The sequence below is a fragment of the Rana temporaria genome, chromosome 5 (assembly GCF_905171775.1).
Source record: "Rana temporaria chromosome 5, aRanTem1.1, whole genome shotgun sequence".
In the NCBI taxonomy this organism is placed as follows: Eukaryota; Metazoa; Chordata; class Amphibia; order Anura; family Ranidae; genus Rana; species Rana temporaria.
The window spans coordinates 236012541-236031949 of record NC_053493.1 but is presented as its reverse complement, the minus strand read 5'-3'; the positions used below and the strand labels follow the sequence as shown (position 1 = coordinate 236031949).

The window sequence follows — 19409 nt, the reverse complement described above, 5'->3', positions numbered from 1 at the left end:
TTTTGGTAACCATTTTTTGTTTTCAGGTACGCCATTCAGCTGTAGCGCGGATATATATATCTTGACAGCAACAGTGTTTGCTCGGGGGCAGCAGGGCGGAGGAGCGATTTTGCTCCTAATGCCGCGTGCACACGGTCCAAATTCCGACAGAGGCTTGCACATGGAAATGTCCGACTGTGTGTACGCGGCATAACTTTTTTGCGGGAGGATGCCCCCATGCTTCGGCATACATATATTTTAGGCACAGGTTGCTTTAAATTTTTTACAAATTGTTTTGGTATTTGCTTTGCAGGTATGGTATGGTAACGTCTTACTTATATACTGTAATGCTACTTTGTTTTAATGTTAACCATCATTTGCTTAGCAGGTATGCCATTCAGTTGCAGCGCGGAATTATTTATCTTGACAGCAACAGCGTTTGCTCCCACGATACATAAAGCCATGACTCCAACGCTGTAGGAGGTGATTTCACCACCACAGTTAAAAAAAAGAGCATATATGCTGAAGCATGGGGGCAGCAGGGGCGGAGAAGCGATTTTGCTCCTAATGCCACGTATATACGGTCGAAATTCCGACTTGCCCGTGGAAAAGTCAGTGTGTATGCGGCATAAAACTTTTTTTGCAGGAGGATGCCCTCATGCTTCGGCATATATGCCCATCATTAGAAGTGGGTGGATGAAGGGAGGTATTCTAATGGTGGGCATACCCACCGATCAATCTCTTTTTTTCATTCAGCCAACAGGCTGCATAAAAAAAAAAAAAAAAAAAGATTACAATACTGTATATGTCCAACAAGGACCAGCAACATACTGGTATGTTGCTGGACTTTGAATGGTTATACCAGAATAATGCCTGCTGGTTTAGGTAACATCTTGGTATCATTCTTTTCAGCCAGCGGTCAGCTTTTATGTAAAAGCAATTCTAGCGCTAATTAGCCTCTAGACTGTTAATACAAGCATGGGAGGGAATGCCCCCCCCCCCCCAGATATACACAGCGCCATTGGGAAAGCATTTTATCACACCGATCTTGGTGTGGTCAGATGCTTTGAGGGCAGAGAAGAGATCTAGGGTCTAATGGACCCCAATTTTTTCAGAATAGAGTACCTGTCACTACCTATTGCTATCAAAGGGGATATTTACATTCCCAGAGATAACAAAATAAAAATGGAAGGAACAAAAATACAATTTTTAAAATAAAGTAAAAAAGCAAAATAAATCATATAAAAAAAAAAAAAAAAAAAAAAAAAAAAAAAAAAAAAAAAAAGCACCCCTGTCCCCCCCCTCTGCTCTTGCGCAAAGGCGGACGCAAGCGTCGGTCTGGTGTCATATGTAAACAGCAATTGAACCATGCATCTGAGGTATCACTGCGAAGGTCAGATCGAGGGCAGTAACTTTAGCAGTAGACCTCTGTAAATCTAATGTGGTAACCTGTAAAGGCTTTTAAAAATGTATGTAGTTTGTCGCCACTGCGCGTTTGTGCACAATTTTAAAGCATGTCGTGTTTGGTATCCATGTACTCGGCCTAAGATCATCTTTATTTCATCAAACATTTGGGCAATACAGTGTGTTTTAGTGCATTAAAATGAAAAAAAAAGTGTATTTTTCCCCCAAAAATAACATTTTACTACTTACAGTCCGTCTGCGGCCTCCTCCCGGCTTCTCCCACGCTGTCTTCATGTCGAATCCCCGCGCTCAGTTTGAAGCCTCCGCCGACGTATATCGAGCGCAGTACACTCGGGTATATTCGGCCAGGCTCGGCTTCTCACGCATAAACGTCACAGAGCGTGACTACGAGCGAAGCCGAGCCTGGCCGAATGTACCCGAGTGTACTGCGCTCGGTATATGTCGGCGCAGGCATTCAAACACGGCGCGGGTATCGGCGTATATCACGCACCCACGATTTTCAGGGCAAAAAAGTGCGCGATATACGCCAATTAAATACGGTATATACAAAACAAATGTGACAGAAACAAAAGAAATACAAAAATAAACCCTGGTCACTTGACCGCTTACTAACCACATCAGTGTCCCTAACACCTGGGTACAGCCTAGTGCTGCCCCAGTCCCTAACTCCCTGCTGGTTAGCGTTTTGGTAATAGTAGCCACACAAGCTTTGACTCAACGATCACTCCCAAGACTATTCACACAGGTCTGGTTCCAGGTTGGAGCATATCTCTTAGCATTCTGGGAGTTTTTGTAGAGGACCTAACGAGCCCACCTGATACAGCTGGGCTCATCAAGTCCTCCCAGCAGGAATCCCAGCAGCACTCCCCCTAGAGGTACAAACTGGCATAAAGCCTGAACATAGGAGAAATATATACAGCATCTTGGATGCAACCAGGAGATGTAACCTGCCTACTGTCACAGTGCATTCTAGTTCATTATGCCTTTGCCTTACAGGTTTTTGTTTTTTGGGTATAAAACCGCTTTAAGGGCTAGTTTACATTTGCTGCAAAACAAGGCTTCGGACAGGCTTTGGTAAAGCTCTCTGAAGGCCAGTCAAAGCTCCTGTCACTAAATCAAGTGGTTAGCATACAGTCCTGTTTACACCTTGCTTTTGCTTGGTGCTTCAATGAGGCTTTGGTGGAGCTTCGAGGAGGATTTGGTTAAGCTTCGATGGGGCTTCATTAAGGCTTTGGTTGAGCTTCGATGAGGCTTTGTTGAGGCTTCAAGTAAGCTTTGCCATAGACTTCTATGAAGGCTTTGAAGCACCACTGAAGCTACATGGGGTATCATTTTTGAAGTTAAGCCAAAGCAAAAGCTTTGATGAGGGTTCGGTGGAGCTTTGATGATTCTTCGGTGGAGCTTCGATGGGGCTTCAAGCGAGCTTTGCTATAGACTTTTATGAAGGCTTTGATGATGCTTTGAAGCACCGTTTAAGCTACATAGGGTATAATTTTTGAGGTGAAGCAAAAGCTTTGATAAGGCTTCGTGGAGCTTTGATGAGGCTTCGAGGAGCTTCAAGCGAGCTTTGCCGTAGACTTCTATGAAGGCTTTGATGATGCTTTGAAGCTACATAGGGTATAATTTTTGAAGTGAAACCAAAGCAAAAGCTTTGATGAGGCTTCGGTGGAGCTTCAAGCGAGCTTTGCCATAGACTTCTATAAAGCACCACTGAAGCTACTTGGGGTATAAATTTTGACGCGAAGCTAAGCAAAAACAAAGTGTAAACAAGACTGTAAGGTAACCATTTTATGTAGTGTCATGAGCTTTGATTGGCGTTCAGAGAGCTTTAACAAAGCCTGTCCGAAGCCTTGTTTTGAAACAAGTGTAAACTAGCCGTTCATGTGTGTTGAAGCCGAAGCAAGTGTAAATGAGCCCTAAGCAGGGGTGGACTGACCATTTGGGCACTGCCTGAGGGCCCCATGCCAGGGTTGCCAGCCTCAGTAAAACCAGGGACAGTATGTAAAAGTGTGTGTTTTTTTTACATCTGTCCCTGAGATATCCCTTAGGCTGCATTCACACCTAGGCGTACTGAATCGCGGCGTTTTGTCCCGCGAATTGCGGCGGCAAATAGCGGCGTTTTGTACCGCGATTCGCGGCGACAAAGCGCCGCGATTGTGAATGCAGCCTCACCCCCTCTATGGAGATGGTTCACATCTCCTATGCCGAACGCCGAAAGACGCCTGAAAAAAAGGTCCGGGACCTTTTTTCAGGCGGCAGGCAGCAGGCGTCCGACGTGGAGATGTGAACCATCTCCATAGCCGACCATGTAAAATCACCCCTCCAGCGTATGAGGGGCGGCTGCGGCGTCGCGCTTCAGGCGTTTATACGCCTAGGTGTGAATGCAGCCTTACTGACATCCTTTTGGTCTAAAAATCCCAAGACTATAGGTTCTCCGCCTCTCCAGTACCTTTTCAGTGTGTGTATGTATATTGTGTGTGTATACTGTGTGGCCCCATAATCTCCTATTGCCCGGGGGGGGGGGGCATATTCTTCTATTGCCTGGGGGCCCCATAATCTCCTATTGCCCGGGGGGGGGGGCATATTCTTCTATTGCCTGGCCCTGGGGGCCCCATAATCTCCTATTGCCCGGGGGGCCCCATAATCTCCTATTGCCTGGGGGGGGGGGGGGGCATATTCTTCTATTGCCCGGGGGCCCCATGAGTTGTCAGTCCGCCCCTGGCCCCAAGTGGTTAAAGTTCATGTGTGTAAGGCAGGCGTCCCAATACACACAAGCGCTGTGTGCCTTCCTGTATATTTTTGGGGTAGTGAGTCCAGTGGGTGGTGCCTGTCCCTCAGAACTCCCCTGTCCTCCCTTTCCATAGAACAGACACATGACTAGGACAGGGCTTTCAGTAATTACCATTCAAGTGACACAAACGAAAACGTGCGTTACGTCAAGGCGTCCTGTTTACATTGTAACGAAAGCACTGAGGAGCTCTGCGTTCCCTTTCAGGAAAGGTGATGCACACCTGTACAGGAGTCTATGGTGAAAACTCATGCCTTGCTATGCGACCAATCATCACGAGGGAGCGCCCCCACCACGGCGAACTACATTTCCCGGAATGCACAGCTCCTCACGTGACGTGGGCATGAGCGGCGAGCCCTCCAGTGTGTGGTTGATATGTATGAGGCTGGCTGGACGGGCACACCCCTCTCGTATGGAGTGGCGGGGCTGCCTATCTGGAGCAATTTAGGAGGGGAGCGCTAGATCATCAACATCATCTCCATGATGGCGCAGGGCAGAGCCGGGGCTCGGTAGAATGTTCGGGGCTGTGCTGGGATTCAGCAATGATGTCTCTGGAAGCTTCGCGTGTTCCCGCGTCATCGACCATAGAGCAGGCAGCCGGGACCCCGCCAGGGGAGGAGAGGCGCCCGGCGGACACTGAGAACACCCACCTGACACACACCCGGGCGGCGGACAACTCGGTGCTCCTGCTGAGGAGGAGGAGGCGGCTGAAGAGGAATGTGTCCGCCTCGTCCCCTCACAGCCCGGCTTGTGGTACTGTAGGGCCTGGCAGCCGCAGCCTGGATAGGAAGAGCCTGCTGAAGTCCAAGCAGTGGGTTCCTCTACCCAGACAGGAGAAGGAATGGGTGAGGGGAGAGCTGAGGAGAGGTTGTGTCCATATCTATCACAGACACTCGTCTCCCAGCCTCAGACCATTACTCTGTACTCTGGACACCACCGCCGCACAAGTAGCCGCCCGCCTGCTCAGACCTGGAGGAGGCTCGTCCGGTGTACTCCGAGTACTGGGCCAAGCAGAGCCCGTCCATGACTGCGGAGCCTGGCTCAGCACCCCACAGAAGACATCCTGGGAGCATGGAAACCAAGAGGAGCCTACTGACAGCAGGAGCCCCGCCGTGTGCCAGGGACTGGAGCTATTCCACTGCGGGGCCGCCTCCTCCTCATCTACATCATCGTCCTCCTCTGTGGAGGAACTGAACGCCGAACCGCCAACACCACCGCCTGCCCGGGCTGTCACTGTCCCCGCCCGGCCTCTACTACACGATGTCCAGTCCCCCGGATCCCTCTATGTACAGCTACACGGGGAGAGCAGCCGGAGGCTGGAGCCACATGAACGGCCGCTACATGTCCAGAACGATTACCTCTTCCAACTGGGCTTCAGGGATCTGTGCCGGGTACAGGAGGAGGGCATGGAGCCCGAGATCGGCTGCCTCATCCGCTTCTATGCAGGTATGACAGCTGTCAGTGTCCGCTATACACACCATCCCACTGCTGGTGCTGTGCATAGCCTTCTACATACATGACCCTATGGGATCTTTGCATAGCCTTCTACATACATGACCCTATGGGATCTGTGCATAGCCTTCTACATACATGACCCTTAGGGATCTGTGCATAGCCTTCTACATACATGCCTCCTGTGGGATCTGTGCATAGCCTTCTACATACATGACCCTATGGGATCTTTGCATAGCCTTCTACATACATTGCCTCCTGTGGGATCTGTGCATAGCCTTCTACATACATTGCCCCCTGTGGGAGCTGTGCGTAGCCTTTTACATATATGCCCCCTGTGGGAGCTGTGCGTAGCCTTTTACATATATGCCCCCTGTGGGAGCTGTGCGTAGCCTTTTACATACATGCCCCCTCGTGGGAGCTGTGCGTAGCCTTTTACTTACATGCCCCCCCGTGGGAGCTGTGCGTAGCCTTCTACATACATGCCCCCGTGGGAGCTGTGCGTAGCCGCCTACATACATGCCCCCCCCGTGGGAGCTGTGCGTAGCCGCCTACATACATGCCCCCCCCCGTGGGAGCTGTGCGTAGCCGCCTACATACATGCCCCCCCCCCGTGGGAGCTGTGCGTAGCCGCCTACATACATGCCCCCCCCCCGTGGGAGCTGTGCGTAGCCGCCTACATACATGCCCCCCCCCGTGGGAGCTGTGCGTAGCCGCCTACATACATGCCCCCCCCCGTGGGAGCTGTGCGTAGCCGCCTACATACATGCCCCCCCCCGTGGGAGCTGTGCGTAGCCGCCTACATACATGCCCCCCCCCCCAGTGGGAGCTGTGCGTAGCCGCCTACATACATGCCCCCCCCCCGTGGGAGCTGTGCGTAGCCGCCTACATACATGCCCCCCCCCCCGTGGGAGCTGTGCGTAGCCGCCTACATACATGCCCCCCCCCCCCAGTGGGAGCTGTGCGTAGCCGCCTACATACATGCCCCCCCCGTGGGAGCTGTGCGTAGCCGCCTACATACATGCCCCCCCCCCCAGTGGGAGCTGTGCGTAGCCGCCTACATACATGCCCCCCCCCGTGGGAGCTGTGCGTAGCCGCCTACATACATGCCCCCCCCCCCCCCATGGGAGCTGTGCGTAGCCGCCTACATACATGCCCCCCCCCGTGGGAGCTGTGCGTAGCCGCCTACATGCATGCCCCCCCCGTGGGAGCTCTGCGTAGCCGCCTACATGCATGCCCCCCCCGTGGGAGCTGTGCGTAGCCGCCTACATACATGCCCCCCCCCGTGGGAGCTGTGCGTAGCCGCCTACATGCATGCCCCCCCCCGTGGGAGCTGTGCGTAGCCGCCTACATGCATGCCCCCCCCGTGGGAGCTCTGCGTAGCCGCCTACATGCATGCCCCCCCCGTGGGAGCTGTGTGTAGCCGCCTACATACACCCCCCCCCCCTGTGGGAGCTGTGCATAGCCCATTTGTCTCTACCAAAACGATATATTACAGGTACTTGTATAGTGCTGTCAGTTTACACATATATATGTACATTCAGCCTGGGTTCACATTTGTACCATGTAGACACAGCATGTGATTCGCACCGCATTCCTGTGCACATCACATGCCATGTCTGTGCAATGTGATTTTAGCCATACGTTTTGTATGTCTGAAATCGCATCTGCACCAAAATGGTGCAGGAACATTTTTTCTCCCTTGCACCGGAATTGCATCGTATTGGGTGTTCACACCCATGCAATGAGATTCTGGCAATCGCACTGTGTTTTGTGATCTTTTTCGGGGTGTTATTAACCACTTTTGACGCCATTTTGGGACCATTGTCATTTTTACAGCGACAGTGCTATAAAATGCACTGATTACTGTAAAAATGACACTGGCAGTGAAGGGGTTAACCTGTAGGGGGTGCTGAAGGGGTTAAGTGTGTCTTAGGGAGTGATTCAAACTGTTAGTGGGTGTGGCTACGAGTGACACGTCACTGATCGCTGTTCCCGATGACAGGGAACAGACGATCAGTGACAGGTCACTAGGAAGAACGAGGAGATGTTGTGTTTACACTGACATCTCCCCGTTCTTCAGCTCTATGACCCGATTGCGGAGCACTGGCAGACATCGAGTCCATGGGTCCCGCGGGCACGGTCACGGAGCTTGCGAAAGTGTCGTGAGCGTGCCTCCGGCGTCAAATTAAAGGGGACGTACCTGTACGCCTATTTTCCCAGCCGTGCAATTCTGTCGACGTAAAAGGTTGTGCAGCGGTCCTTAAGCGATTAAAGTATAACTAAGGCAAAACATTTTATTTTTTATTTTTTTGTTATGGATATAGTTGAGAGGGATTGGAACACCTTTCAGTTTGTATTGCTTCTGTGCCCCTGTTGGGGTGATTCACCTTCTTTATTTTTCCTGTTTACCATTATCCGTGAAAGTAAAAGAAAAACCTACATTTTGAGTTGTCCCTAGAAAAGTAAGAGGGAAAAATCTTCCAATTGAAATTCCCTTAATTTTGCAGGGATTTTCTTTCACTTCCGGTTTGGCTATGGGACAGGAAGTGAAGGGAAATTTCCACAATGGGACACAGATGGCGATAATAAATCTTACAGCCTCCCTTGCTCTATCCAAAATGGGGGGAAAAGTTTTGCCTGTAGTTCTACTTTAAGGTAACATTGACACTTGCAGCAGATCGCATGGACGCTGTGGCACAGGATTCTCTGCATTTCCCACATTGCATAAGTGTGAACCAGGGCTCACATCAGTCCTTGCCCTCAAGGAGCTTACAATCTAAGGTCCCTAACTCGCATTCAGGCTGGGTTCCCACTTGTGTGATCAGACATTGCATGTGATTCGTACCAAATTGCTGTGCAGCTCGCATGCAATGTCTGTGCAATGCAAATTCAGCCAAACAAACTGAAAGCTGTGAAACGGCAAACACAGTTCGATTGCTAGAACACCCATGTGATGCGATTCAGGTTTTGAAGAAAAAAGGGTTCTGCACCATTTTTGTGTCAATGTATGGATGAAATCACACTGCAGACATTGCATGTGATGTGCACAGGAATGTGGTGAGATTCCTGTGTGAATCACATTCACTGTTTTCTCATGCACACAGTAAACCTACTAGGGCCAGTTAACCTACCAGCAAGTCTTTGGAGTGTGGGAGGAAACCGCAGTACCTGGAGGGAAACCCATGCAGGCACAGGGAGAACATACAAACTCCAGGCAGGTAGTGTCGTGGTTGGGATTCAAACCTAAATAATATGCTGGGATCTGTACAAATCATTTAGATAGCAGCAAATCGGGCTGTTACTTTCATAGTTGGTAGATTTAAAGCCTAATGGGCTATACAATTTTATTTTTTATTAGCTTTCCCAAAACTCTAGTGTTATGGCACACCTAAACAATCTATTCCATTTGTATCAAACCAGGCAGAGCCTTTGTATTACATAGGAGTTGGTAGCTCTAAAGCCCCGGTACACACATCGACTGACAAGTGACTTTTGGTACATGTGTACCTCTCGCTGTCTGTTCTACTGGCTTGTCAAATACTCTTGCAGGAAAACCATTGGCTGGGGGTGGTGTTCTGTCAAAATACAATTACTCATCAGGTGAGATCCCTGTATTGCACATCTGTGTTGATGCGGGGATCTGTCCGTTTTTATTCGTGGAGAGAAAAAAAAACTGCGTATACCAAGCTTAAAGCAAAACTTTTCCCATAAAAACCTAATAAAAAAAAAAAAATGTTCTTTAGCAAGGAACATACGTTCCACATGAATTATTATGCTACCAAAATTGTGTGCTGTAAATTGCTCTGGGTTCTTCTTGCTGGAGGCTGTCGTTTTTCTGAAGCCCGGAGCCCCCTTAACCGTAAAGTGAAAGTAAGTCAATCGATTTAACATTTAAAAAAGTTACCGTATTTATCTTCCTATAACGCGCCCCGGCGTATAGCCGCACCCCTAACCTAGAAGAAAAATTCCTGGAAAAAAAGAAATACAGTTTGGATGTCCCTCGTCGGTGTCTTGCCCGGCGTCCATCGGCGGCCTTGTCCGGTCCAGCGTTCTTCTGTGGCCATCGTGGTGTCCTCCCCGCTGTGTTCTTCAGCCGATCCCCCGCGCTGTGTTTGAACCACTCCGCCGACATATACCGAGCGCAGTACACTCGGGTATACTCGGCTCCTCTTGCGTAAAGGACATACTGGATGCGACCGCAAGAGGAGCCGAGCCTGCCTGAGTATACCCGAGTGTACTGCGCTCGTTCTATGTCGGCGCAGTGGTTCAAACACGGCGCAGGTATCGGCGTATATCGCGCACCCGCGATTTTGCCCTGATTTTAAGGGCAAAAAAGTGCGCGGTATATGCTGATAAATACGGTATATTCCAGGAATGCCAACGGTCACATTTGCTTGTGTCCTCAACCAAACTGTCAAGCCATCAAATGGCTGGTGTCATATCTGATCACATGTGCAGCACCATGGCAGTTGCAGATCAAACAGAAGCAGATTCCGTGGCTGTAACAGATAGAAGGGTTTAATTTTCCCTTAAAGGGGAGTTCCATGCAAATTGACAAGTGTAGCTTATATGAATCAGTATAATGCGTACATAATACATTGTCGCTCCAAAAAAAAATTCCCCATCACAATACCTTATTACATCTAAAGGGCTACTTCCAGCGTCTCACTCCTGCTGGAGTAGGCGTTCTCCTGCGCCGCACTGTTTTCTAGGAGCAAAGTGTCATGCATCCCATGACTCAGTGCGGCTCGAAGCCCAGGCAAATCAACCGTTGTCATGGCAACCATGAAGTTTACGGCCCGGCTCGCCGTTGACACTGGGCGGGATCGAGCGGCGAATGGTGGGTCATTTGCATTCACTGCTTCCCGGAAATAGGTGCTTGTGGGCTTCACAATGCCCACAAGCAAAATGGAAACGACAGACAGCAGATTATCTAAGTAATGCTTGCTCATAAAACGGACAGTGGCGGTTTAAAAACATCTTGGTAGTGAGTATGGTAATGTAGTGCTGAATGTAATAGAATGGGGGGGGGGGGGGGTGAAACTGCCGCGGGACATCCGCTTTAAGGATGTCAGCAGATCGGCCTCTACAAATTCGGCAGTGCCTAAAAATGGAGAGCAACTGAGCATGTGCTGCAGCGCAGTGTATAACTGGATTTTAAACTGTAGACATACTGGGCCAGATTCATGTACATCCGCGGCGGCGTATCGTCTTTACGTTACACCGCCGCAAGTTTTCCTCGTAAGTGCTTGATTCACAAAGCACTTGAGTGTAAACTTGCGGCGGAGTAACGTAAAGACGTCCGGCGCAAGCCCGCCTAATTTAAATGGGGCGGGGACCATTTAAATTAGGCGCGTTCCCACGCCGAACGTACTGCGCATGCTCCATTTTTAAATTTCCCGCCGTGCTTTGCGCGAAATGACGTCGCCTGATGTAATGTTTTGAATGGCGACGTGCGTAAAGTATTTTCGTATTCCCGGACGTCTTGCGAAAAAAAAAAAAAAAAATTGAAATTCGACGCGGGAACGACGGCCATACTTTAACATGGCTTGTCTAAAGTTAAGCCATGAAAAAGCAGGCCTAACTTTGCGACGGGAAAAACAGACTAGCGACGACGTAACGAACGCGCGTACCTTTGTGGATCGCCGTAAAAGCTAATTTGCATACCCGACGCTGGAAAACGACGCTAACTCCACCCAGCGGCAGCCGAAGTATTGCATCCTAAGATCTGACGGTGTAAGTCAATTACACCTGTCGGATCTTAGGGCTATCTATGTGGAACTGATTCTATGAATCAGCCGCATAGATACGCCATTGTATCTCTGAGAGTATCAGGAGATACGCCGTATCTCTTTTGTGAATCTGGCACACTATCTTTAATGTTACACATAGCAATACCTGCAAAAGGGACCAGCCAGAAGTGGTCTAGCAGGACTTAATTTTTTTTTACTTAAGTTCCACTTTAAAGAGATTCTTCACCCTGTAAACCAAAATGTAAAAGCCAGAAGCTACAAATACGGTAGCTGCTATCTTTAACCACTTTACTACCGGCCACCATCAATTGACGGCCGCACGATAATCCTCTAGTTCTGGAAGGACGTCATATGACGTCCTCGCCTTGCCGAGCCACTAGGGGGTCAAAACTGTCCGCTGTGTCCGCCGCAATATCGCAGTCACGATAAAAAAAATAAAAAAAAATGCTCTATTTTGTAGCCACTATAACTTTTGCGCAAACCAATCAATATACGCTTATTGCGTAATTTTTTTTTTTTTTTTACCAAAAATATGTAGTAGAAAACGCATCCGCCAAAACTGTGGAAAAAAAAGTTGTTTTTTTTAATTTTTGGGGGATATTTATTATAGTAAAAAATATTTGCTCTTTTTTCAAAATTGTCGCTATTCTTTTGTTTATAGCTAAAAAACAAACGCAGAGGTGATCAAATACCACCAAAAGAAAGCTCTATTTGTGGGGAAAAAAAATTATTAAAATTTCATTTGGTTAAAGTGTTGCCTGGCCGCGCAATTGTCATTCAAATTGTAACAGCGCTGAAAAATGGCTTGGGCAGGAAGGGGGTGAAAGTGCCCTGTATTGAGGTGGTTAAAAAAACAAATAATAAAAAAAAAAAAAAACACACACTTGTGTGTTTTTAAGGATCCAGCAATGTCCTCCCCTGACCTGGCTCTTTGCTGGCCTTTGGGTCTAGGTGCCGACATCTTGACTGTGGGCAGGCGATATTTGTATCCTTGCAGCTTTGCACTGAGCATGATCATGTAAATGATCCTACAGTTTCCTGGGACCTGTGACGTGTCCCAAGAGTCTGGTGGTGTAAAAAGTGTGTGTGTGTGTGTGGGGGGGGGAGGTTTAGAAAACTTCCGCTTGGATAGCTGCAACGATTTGACCGGGTGTGGGTACATGTCAAAATCCGGCACCTGCTGCCCCCCCCCCCCCCCCAAAAAAAATACAAAATAGAGGGGAGGGGTGAGAAAAAGTGGAACTTCCCCTTCTGGGTGAAGTTCCGCTTTAAGGAACATTGTACTAACAGGTTGTATGGTGTTCGGCCACTTTTAGGCAGGGCTGTACTATGCACATGATTGCAGTGTTGGGTAGACGTTCCTGCATGACATGTTTACGCAAATCCCTATAGTGGAACTGAAGGCATGTTTTTTTTTTTTTTTTTGGATAGAATAAGGGAGGAATATAATCCCTGTCAGTTTCTTTTTTTTGCCATCTGTGTCTCTATGGGGAGTTTTCCCTTTACTTCCGCTCTTATGGCCAAAACAAGTGCCAGGAAATCCCTCCAAATTGAGGGGCGTTTCTGGTTGTCTCTAGACATACCGGTAGTAACGTCATCTAAAGATTTCTCCTCTATTCCTGTTCTGGTGGCAACTAAAAATGTAGGAACTTCTTTCATGTTCAGTGATGAGATTCACCCCATCCATTTGGCCTGTTCACCGTTGAGGACACAAACAGCAATGAAATCTTGATGGGTGTTGGCGCCAGCGTTTTTCAGTGTAGCGTTTTTTAGCTTTTTTTTTTTTTTTCAAATGGATAAAAAAACGCTAAATGCTGGCGAGCTGCGTTTTTTAGCATTTTTGAGCGTTTACCGGCGATTTGCGTTTTTAGCGTTTTCCCGCCGAAAAATTGCACTTTGAACGCAAATTTCTGGCGTTCAGTAAAAAAGCCCATAAACTCCACTTTTAACTCCAATTAACACTAAAAAAACTTTCATGTGTGCATGGACACATAGGCTAATGTAAAGTGCAGTTTATGGGCTTTTAAAAAAAAAAAAAGCCAGAACGCCAATAAACTACAGTTTATCAGCTTCAGTGTGCAATTGAGCCTTTTAGTTAAAGTAGAACTATAGGTAAAACTTGTTTCCATTTTGGATAGAGTAAGGTAGGGTTTTAACCCCTGTCAGTTAACTTTTTAACATCTGTGTCCCATTGCAGAGATTTCCCTTCACTTTTTTCCCCATAGCCAAACAGGAAGTGAGAGGAAATTTCTGCAAATTAAGGGAATTCCTTGGGGCCCCAAGGTCACCAGAACTAGTGTCCCCATTGGAAGATTTCCCCTCTACTTTTCAGGGGGCAGCCCAAAATTTGGGATTTCTTTTTAACTTTCAGTAATAATGGTAAACCGGGCGATTCACCCTCTATCTGCCCTAACAGGGGGCACAGATGACAATACAAATGTACAGGTGTTCTAATCCCTCTCCACTCTATCCAAAGTAAAGTTAGTTGTACTTTACCTAAAACCTGGGGATCAGCTTTTAAAGGAGCTTGTATAGTGGATCCCAAGCTTCAGACCCCTTTCACACTGGGGTGGTTTTTAGGCACTTTAGCGCTGGAAATAGCCTTTGCTAAGCGCCTGAATACCGCCTTCCATTCTTTCAAGTGTGACTTTTCACACTGGGGCGGTGCGCTTGCTGGATCTTCTGAAAAGTACTGCAATCAACACTTTTGGGGCGGTTTGGGAGCGATGTATTTTGCACTCCCAAAACTCCTTGCAAATTGGAATGAATGGGCAGCGCTTCGAAAGTGCCACAACACGGGAGTTTTTAACCCCTTCTTTGGGGTTAAAATTGCCCCGCTACCGGCCCAAAAGCAGCTACGAGTGACGAGTTAGCGCTAACGTAGCCCCAGTGTGAAAGGGGTGTGACTGGATTTCCTGGACATCTGCGACATACTAATAGTCTACTGCCTGACCCCATGCACCTTTCCCCATCCGATGGGTGTAGAGAGCAAATGGGTGGGTAAGCAAGCAGTTGTTGGGTTTCAGCTGACTTGTGACTTGGACCCCATCCACACTAGGTGTAAGTGTAGACAGGTGTTTTCAGAGAGAATTTCACTTAACATTTTAACATGCAAGAAAAGAAATTTGGGACTTTGAATGAGATGCGATTTGATGCAAACAGTAGTAAAGTAATAAATGCGTAATAACCAAGCTCAAACTTACCACCCAAACAGCAAGCCACCTTCAACTGTCTAACTGTATGTTAAAAACAGAGGATTGGTTGCACACATTTGCAAATGCATGGATAAGCTACATGTGACTTTTACATGTGACTTGTAGTACGGGAGCAGAATAGCCTGTTTTTGGCCCTACAGTTTTGGGACTCATTCAGACCAGCCACAGTCGAGATGGTGAATAACGCCTTTACAGTTGAAAGCAATGTATTCCAATGAGCCTTTTTCACACCATTGCGCTGCAGTGTGATTAGAAAAAGTACAACAGCATACACAGTCATATGTAATCTCAGTGGAATGCACATACATTGGAGGGGAATTAATGTCCTGCCTAATAAAAATGGTGACATTCCCCAAAAAAGCCCACAAGCACCCTTACAAACCTGCAAATACATATGCAGAACTGCACATTAAATGCAGGGATTGTGTGATCGACCCCCTAAATGGGGATGCCTGGTAAGTGCCTGTAAACGTTGTACTCTAAAGTGTATGGGGTTAAAAAAAAAAGCCAATTTAAGCCCCTAAACAAGCTCATACTTATTTTAGCCTCGGACCACAGCACTTGGTTGTGAATGGGCCCATTGAACATAATGGGATTCTTTAACATTGTCAATGCAGGAATTAACGTGTTAATGTTATTTCAAAGAATAAGTTAATATTTTAGAACATACTACACCTGTATTTAGGGTGTAACATGTGCAAACCCCCCCCCCCCCCAGTGTGACAGTGGGAAGGGGATCCTCTCCCTGTGCCCGCTGCCAGAATTTGAAAACCGTGTGGATCCACCCTCCGAGCTGCATTATTGATTCACAGGAATCTGTATATAAGTCTGTGCGCCGCCACAGCAGTCAGACTAGTAGTTTGAATGAACTGTGGGTAATGGTATGTTGATCAGCACACCCACTTTCACAATGCCTACAGCAATTCTGAAAATTGCATTCCCAGATAAGGATACAGGGCAGGCAACGGAGCTGGAGGCAGAGTGTGCAAGAGTCTGACATTGCACCTACCATCTACTGATCATGAGTCCAATACTTTGCAGGCTTCTCTTTTTAAAAGATAATAAATGCAGTTTTTTTTTTTTTTTTGTTTTATCTGCAAAATGATATGCATTTAATATATATTTTTTTAATCAAAGGTGAACTTTGCCTTTAAGACCCCTTTCACACTGGGGCGGGGGAGGCGTCGGCGGTAAAACGCAGCTATTTTTAGTGGCGCTTTACCACCAAATTTGCGGTGCTATTCGGCCGCTAGCAGGGCGGTTTTACCCCCCACCAGCATCCGAGAATGGGTTAAAAACCACTGCAGAATGCCTCTGCAGAGATGCATTACCGGCAGTATAGCTGCAGTGTCCCGTTGATTTCAATAGGGAGGAGAGGTATACACACCGCTCCAAAGATGCGGCTAGCAGGACTTTTTTTTACTGTCCTGCTGGCGCACCGCTCCATTGTGAAAGTCCTCGGGGGGCATTCACACTGGAGACACAGCAGCAGCTGTTTAGGGTCAGTTTGCAGGTGCTATTTTAAATGCAATAGTATGTGCAAACTACTCTGGTGTGAAAGGTGTCTAAAGGTTTTATTTCAAATTAGTGTGTTTTTTTTTTTTTTTAAACGGTGCCGAATGCAGCAATAAAGCTGATCTGATTTAATCAACCATGAATTTGTTCTCCCACACAAGTCATCCATCAGATGTAGTACATGAAGTTACAAATGGAATTTACTCGTATAGAATAAGTGATCTTGGTTGATTAAATAGAAGATCTGACCAAAGGGTGTAAAGGCCCATACATACGATAAGAAAATCGGAAGTAAAACTTCATCTGAACGATCTGCTGTTTTTTGTTTTTTCTGATCATTTTAGTATGGTGCTTTTTCGACAGCTGATTCAGAATTTTTGGACGACTAAAAATTTTGTAGCCTGCACATCCAGTTTTTTTGTATGTGAACGCGTTGTTCGTTTTGGTTAGTACAGTTTTGGTTTGAAAAAAATCCTAAGAGCAAGGCTACGCATGTTCAGAAACGAAAAAAATACATACAAAACAATTCAACACATGACATCACTTCTCAAGTAGAATTCTGTCGTGCGAGAATTTTCGTATGTTGAGTAACCACCTCACTTTTTGATAGACTATCGTGCAACAAAAAAAAGATGAAAATTCATCCGATAATCTGATCATGTGCACCAGGCTTTAAAGTAGTGTGTAGATAAGATGGGAGAGGAAGGGGCAAGAAGGCATGTAGTAACTGACCCTATAGATAGAAAGGGGCATTTACTGGGCAGTAAAATGTCCAAAAGTCGGGTAACAAGATGCCAAGGGTCATTCAACTTCCAAGGATCAATGAGGGGGATGGGGTGTAAACCCCCCTAACATCTGTGACCAGGCAATATGATATTGCTCTTGGTATCTGTCTTTGTCTTAGGATTCATAGATGATCGGCTAAGAGATCTTGGCCATTAAATACGTTTGGAACAATGTTAAAGGTTGTCTTCAATCTTTTTAAACATGCAGCTTTTACTAAAAATACCTGGTGGTTCGGTCATTAATCCTTGTTGATGCACTTCCTACTATGGAGTGATAGCTGCCCCCCAATTGTTTATCTGCCACGCTGCTAGTGGCCACAATACTGTCATACATTGTAGGCTCCATGCACACAGAAGCTAAAAAAAAAGCTATAAAAAGCAGCAGTAGCCTTACAGGGAGCTTTTTGGCATTTTTGCAATAGCATTTATTAGCGTTTTTCATTGTAGCGTTTTTTAGCTTTTCTTTTTATGCTGAAAAACGGCACTTTGAATGCAAATTTCGGGCGTTCAAAAAAAAAGCCAATAAACTCCAAAGCTCATTTACACTAAAAAACGTCCATGTGTGCATTGGCACTTGGGCTAACAGAGTTCAGTTTATGGGCTTTTAAAAAAACGCCAATAAACTGCAGTTTATCAGCTTCTGTGTGCATGGAGCCTCATGGTCATGCAGGAATGTATTCATGCTTGGGTATTTAAAAGGTCCACTTTAAAAAGAAAAGTGGATAAATGGCACATATAAATGATTCAGCTTGCGCTAGCATTATAATGTCATAACTGGTTCTGTTTAAAAATCCTGGTTGCTATGCTATAGTGCTATATTGAAGTGTCACACAGGTTGAGGGGGAATGGGAAAACTCCTTTTGTATGTAAAAATGGTGATGTCCTTTGCCAGTTTTTCATCTTTCTATTCATTGCAAGATTAGATGGGCAGACTGCAAAATGTTTCCAAGTCAAGGAATAGTTGTTTCATATTGCACTTCTTTCATTTGGACTTGAGGAAAAAGTCATGGTAACATCTAGGCAAATACAGGCTGCTCTGTCTAGGAGTTGCACTAATCATGTGAAAGTTGTGATGAGCCAAGATGAAGACACACCTGCACAGGTCTAGTAAAGAAAGCAAAAGTAGTAGATGCCGGAAAACATGTGATGAAAAATTGCTTGATGGAAGTAATTCATTGGTTGTGGCTTGCATGCTGTTTTACTAACCCGACGGCTTATTCTAAATAGGAAACCTTCATTTTGTTTGCATATATTAAAGATTCTAACTACCAGCAAGAATGAGTCTCTTGCATTTAAAGAGCACCTGTCATTTCAGATCCATCATGGCAGCACCTGTTAGCGGACGTCCACTCACCTGCCGCTGCCACGTCCCTCACCTTGTTGTCACTGCTGCATCACCAGCCGTCCCAATAAAGTGAATAGGACTGTCGGCGAGTCAACAGCGGCTCATAGGAGAAGCCACTGTGGGACAGAGATGACAGTTGCTCTTTTAAAAATTATGATTTAAATCGAGTTGATTTAAATCAAGCCTTTTTTTATTAGTAAATTTACTTACCGTAATTTAAATACATATTTTTTTTTTTTTTTTTCAAACAATGCTTCTAAACTTAAAGCGGAGGTTCACCCAAATAACATTTTATATAAGACCAAATTCTTTATACTACCAGCATGTACAGTCGGCACTTTTTTTTTTTTTAGGCTGTACATACCTACATCTATATTTGCAATCTGGCTCCCGGGTACTTCTCCCACGGAAGTAGGCGTTTCCAAGCTGAGCCGCAATGTAATATGGGCGTTTGCCCAGATGATTCATGTCTATCAGAAAATGTTCCCCCCGGCGGATAAGGCCCCGCCCCCGTATTGCGTAGGCGCGTCACGGGAGTTTCCGAAAAGAGTCTAACATGTAAAGGTGCGAGTCTGCTCTACACGGCGCTTGCGCAGTCAGCTCTACGCGGCTCCTAGTCAGTGCGCAGGCGCCGTGTAGAGCCGACTCGCCCCTTTACATGTTCGGCTCCTTTCGGAAACTCCATAACACGCCTACGCAATACAGGGGGCGGGGCCTTATCCGCCGGGGGGAACATTTTCTGATAGACATCAATCATCTGGGCAAATGCCCATATTACATTGCGGCTCAGCTTGGAAACTCCTACTCCCGCGGGAGAAGTACCCGGAAGTCGGATTGCAAATATAGATTATAAAGGTATGTACAGCCTTAAAAAAAAAAAAAAAGACTACATGCTGGTAGTATAAAGAATTTGGTCTTGTATAAATGTTATTTGGGTGAACCTTCGCTTTAGCTGCCTAGAAATGACTATAAACGACCCTGTGTACTGTGCTGGCTAAATGTCCGCTTAGCAGAAGCAGTGTACATGGGGCCTTGTTTTATGCATAGTTCTCCGTCTTGGTTTTGTCATTGTTTTGATATCCTTGAGGCTTTTTGCTAAATCATGTGATTCTATTAGAGTGGATTCATTTTTAGACTTTGGCAATAATC

At 46.6% G+C, this 19409-nt stretch overlaps 1 protein-coding gene across 2 annotated transcripts in view; it reads left to right on the top strand.

Moving 5' to 3' along the window:
- Positions 1-4539: 4539 nt before the first annotated feature.
- Positions 4540-19409, top strand: part of PHLPP1 (PH domain and leucine rich repeat protein phosphatase 1) — a 190022-nt gene continuing 175152 nt past the window's right edge. For both annotated transcript variants that reach the window (XM_040353600.1, XM_040353599.1), the window contains exon 1: positions 4540-5638. In XM_040353600.1, the coding sequence (XP_040209534.1) occupies positions 4735-5638 (904 nt within the window). In that variant the 5' untranslated portion in view covers positions 4540-4734. The remainder of the gene's footprint in view (positions 5639-19409) is intronic.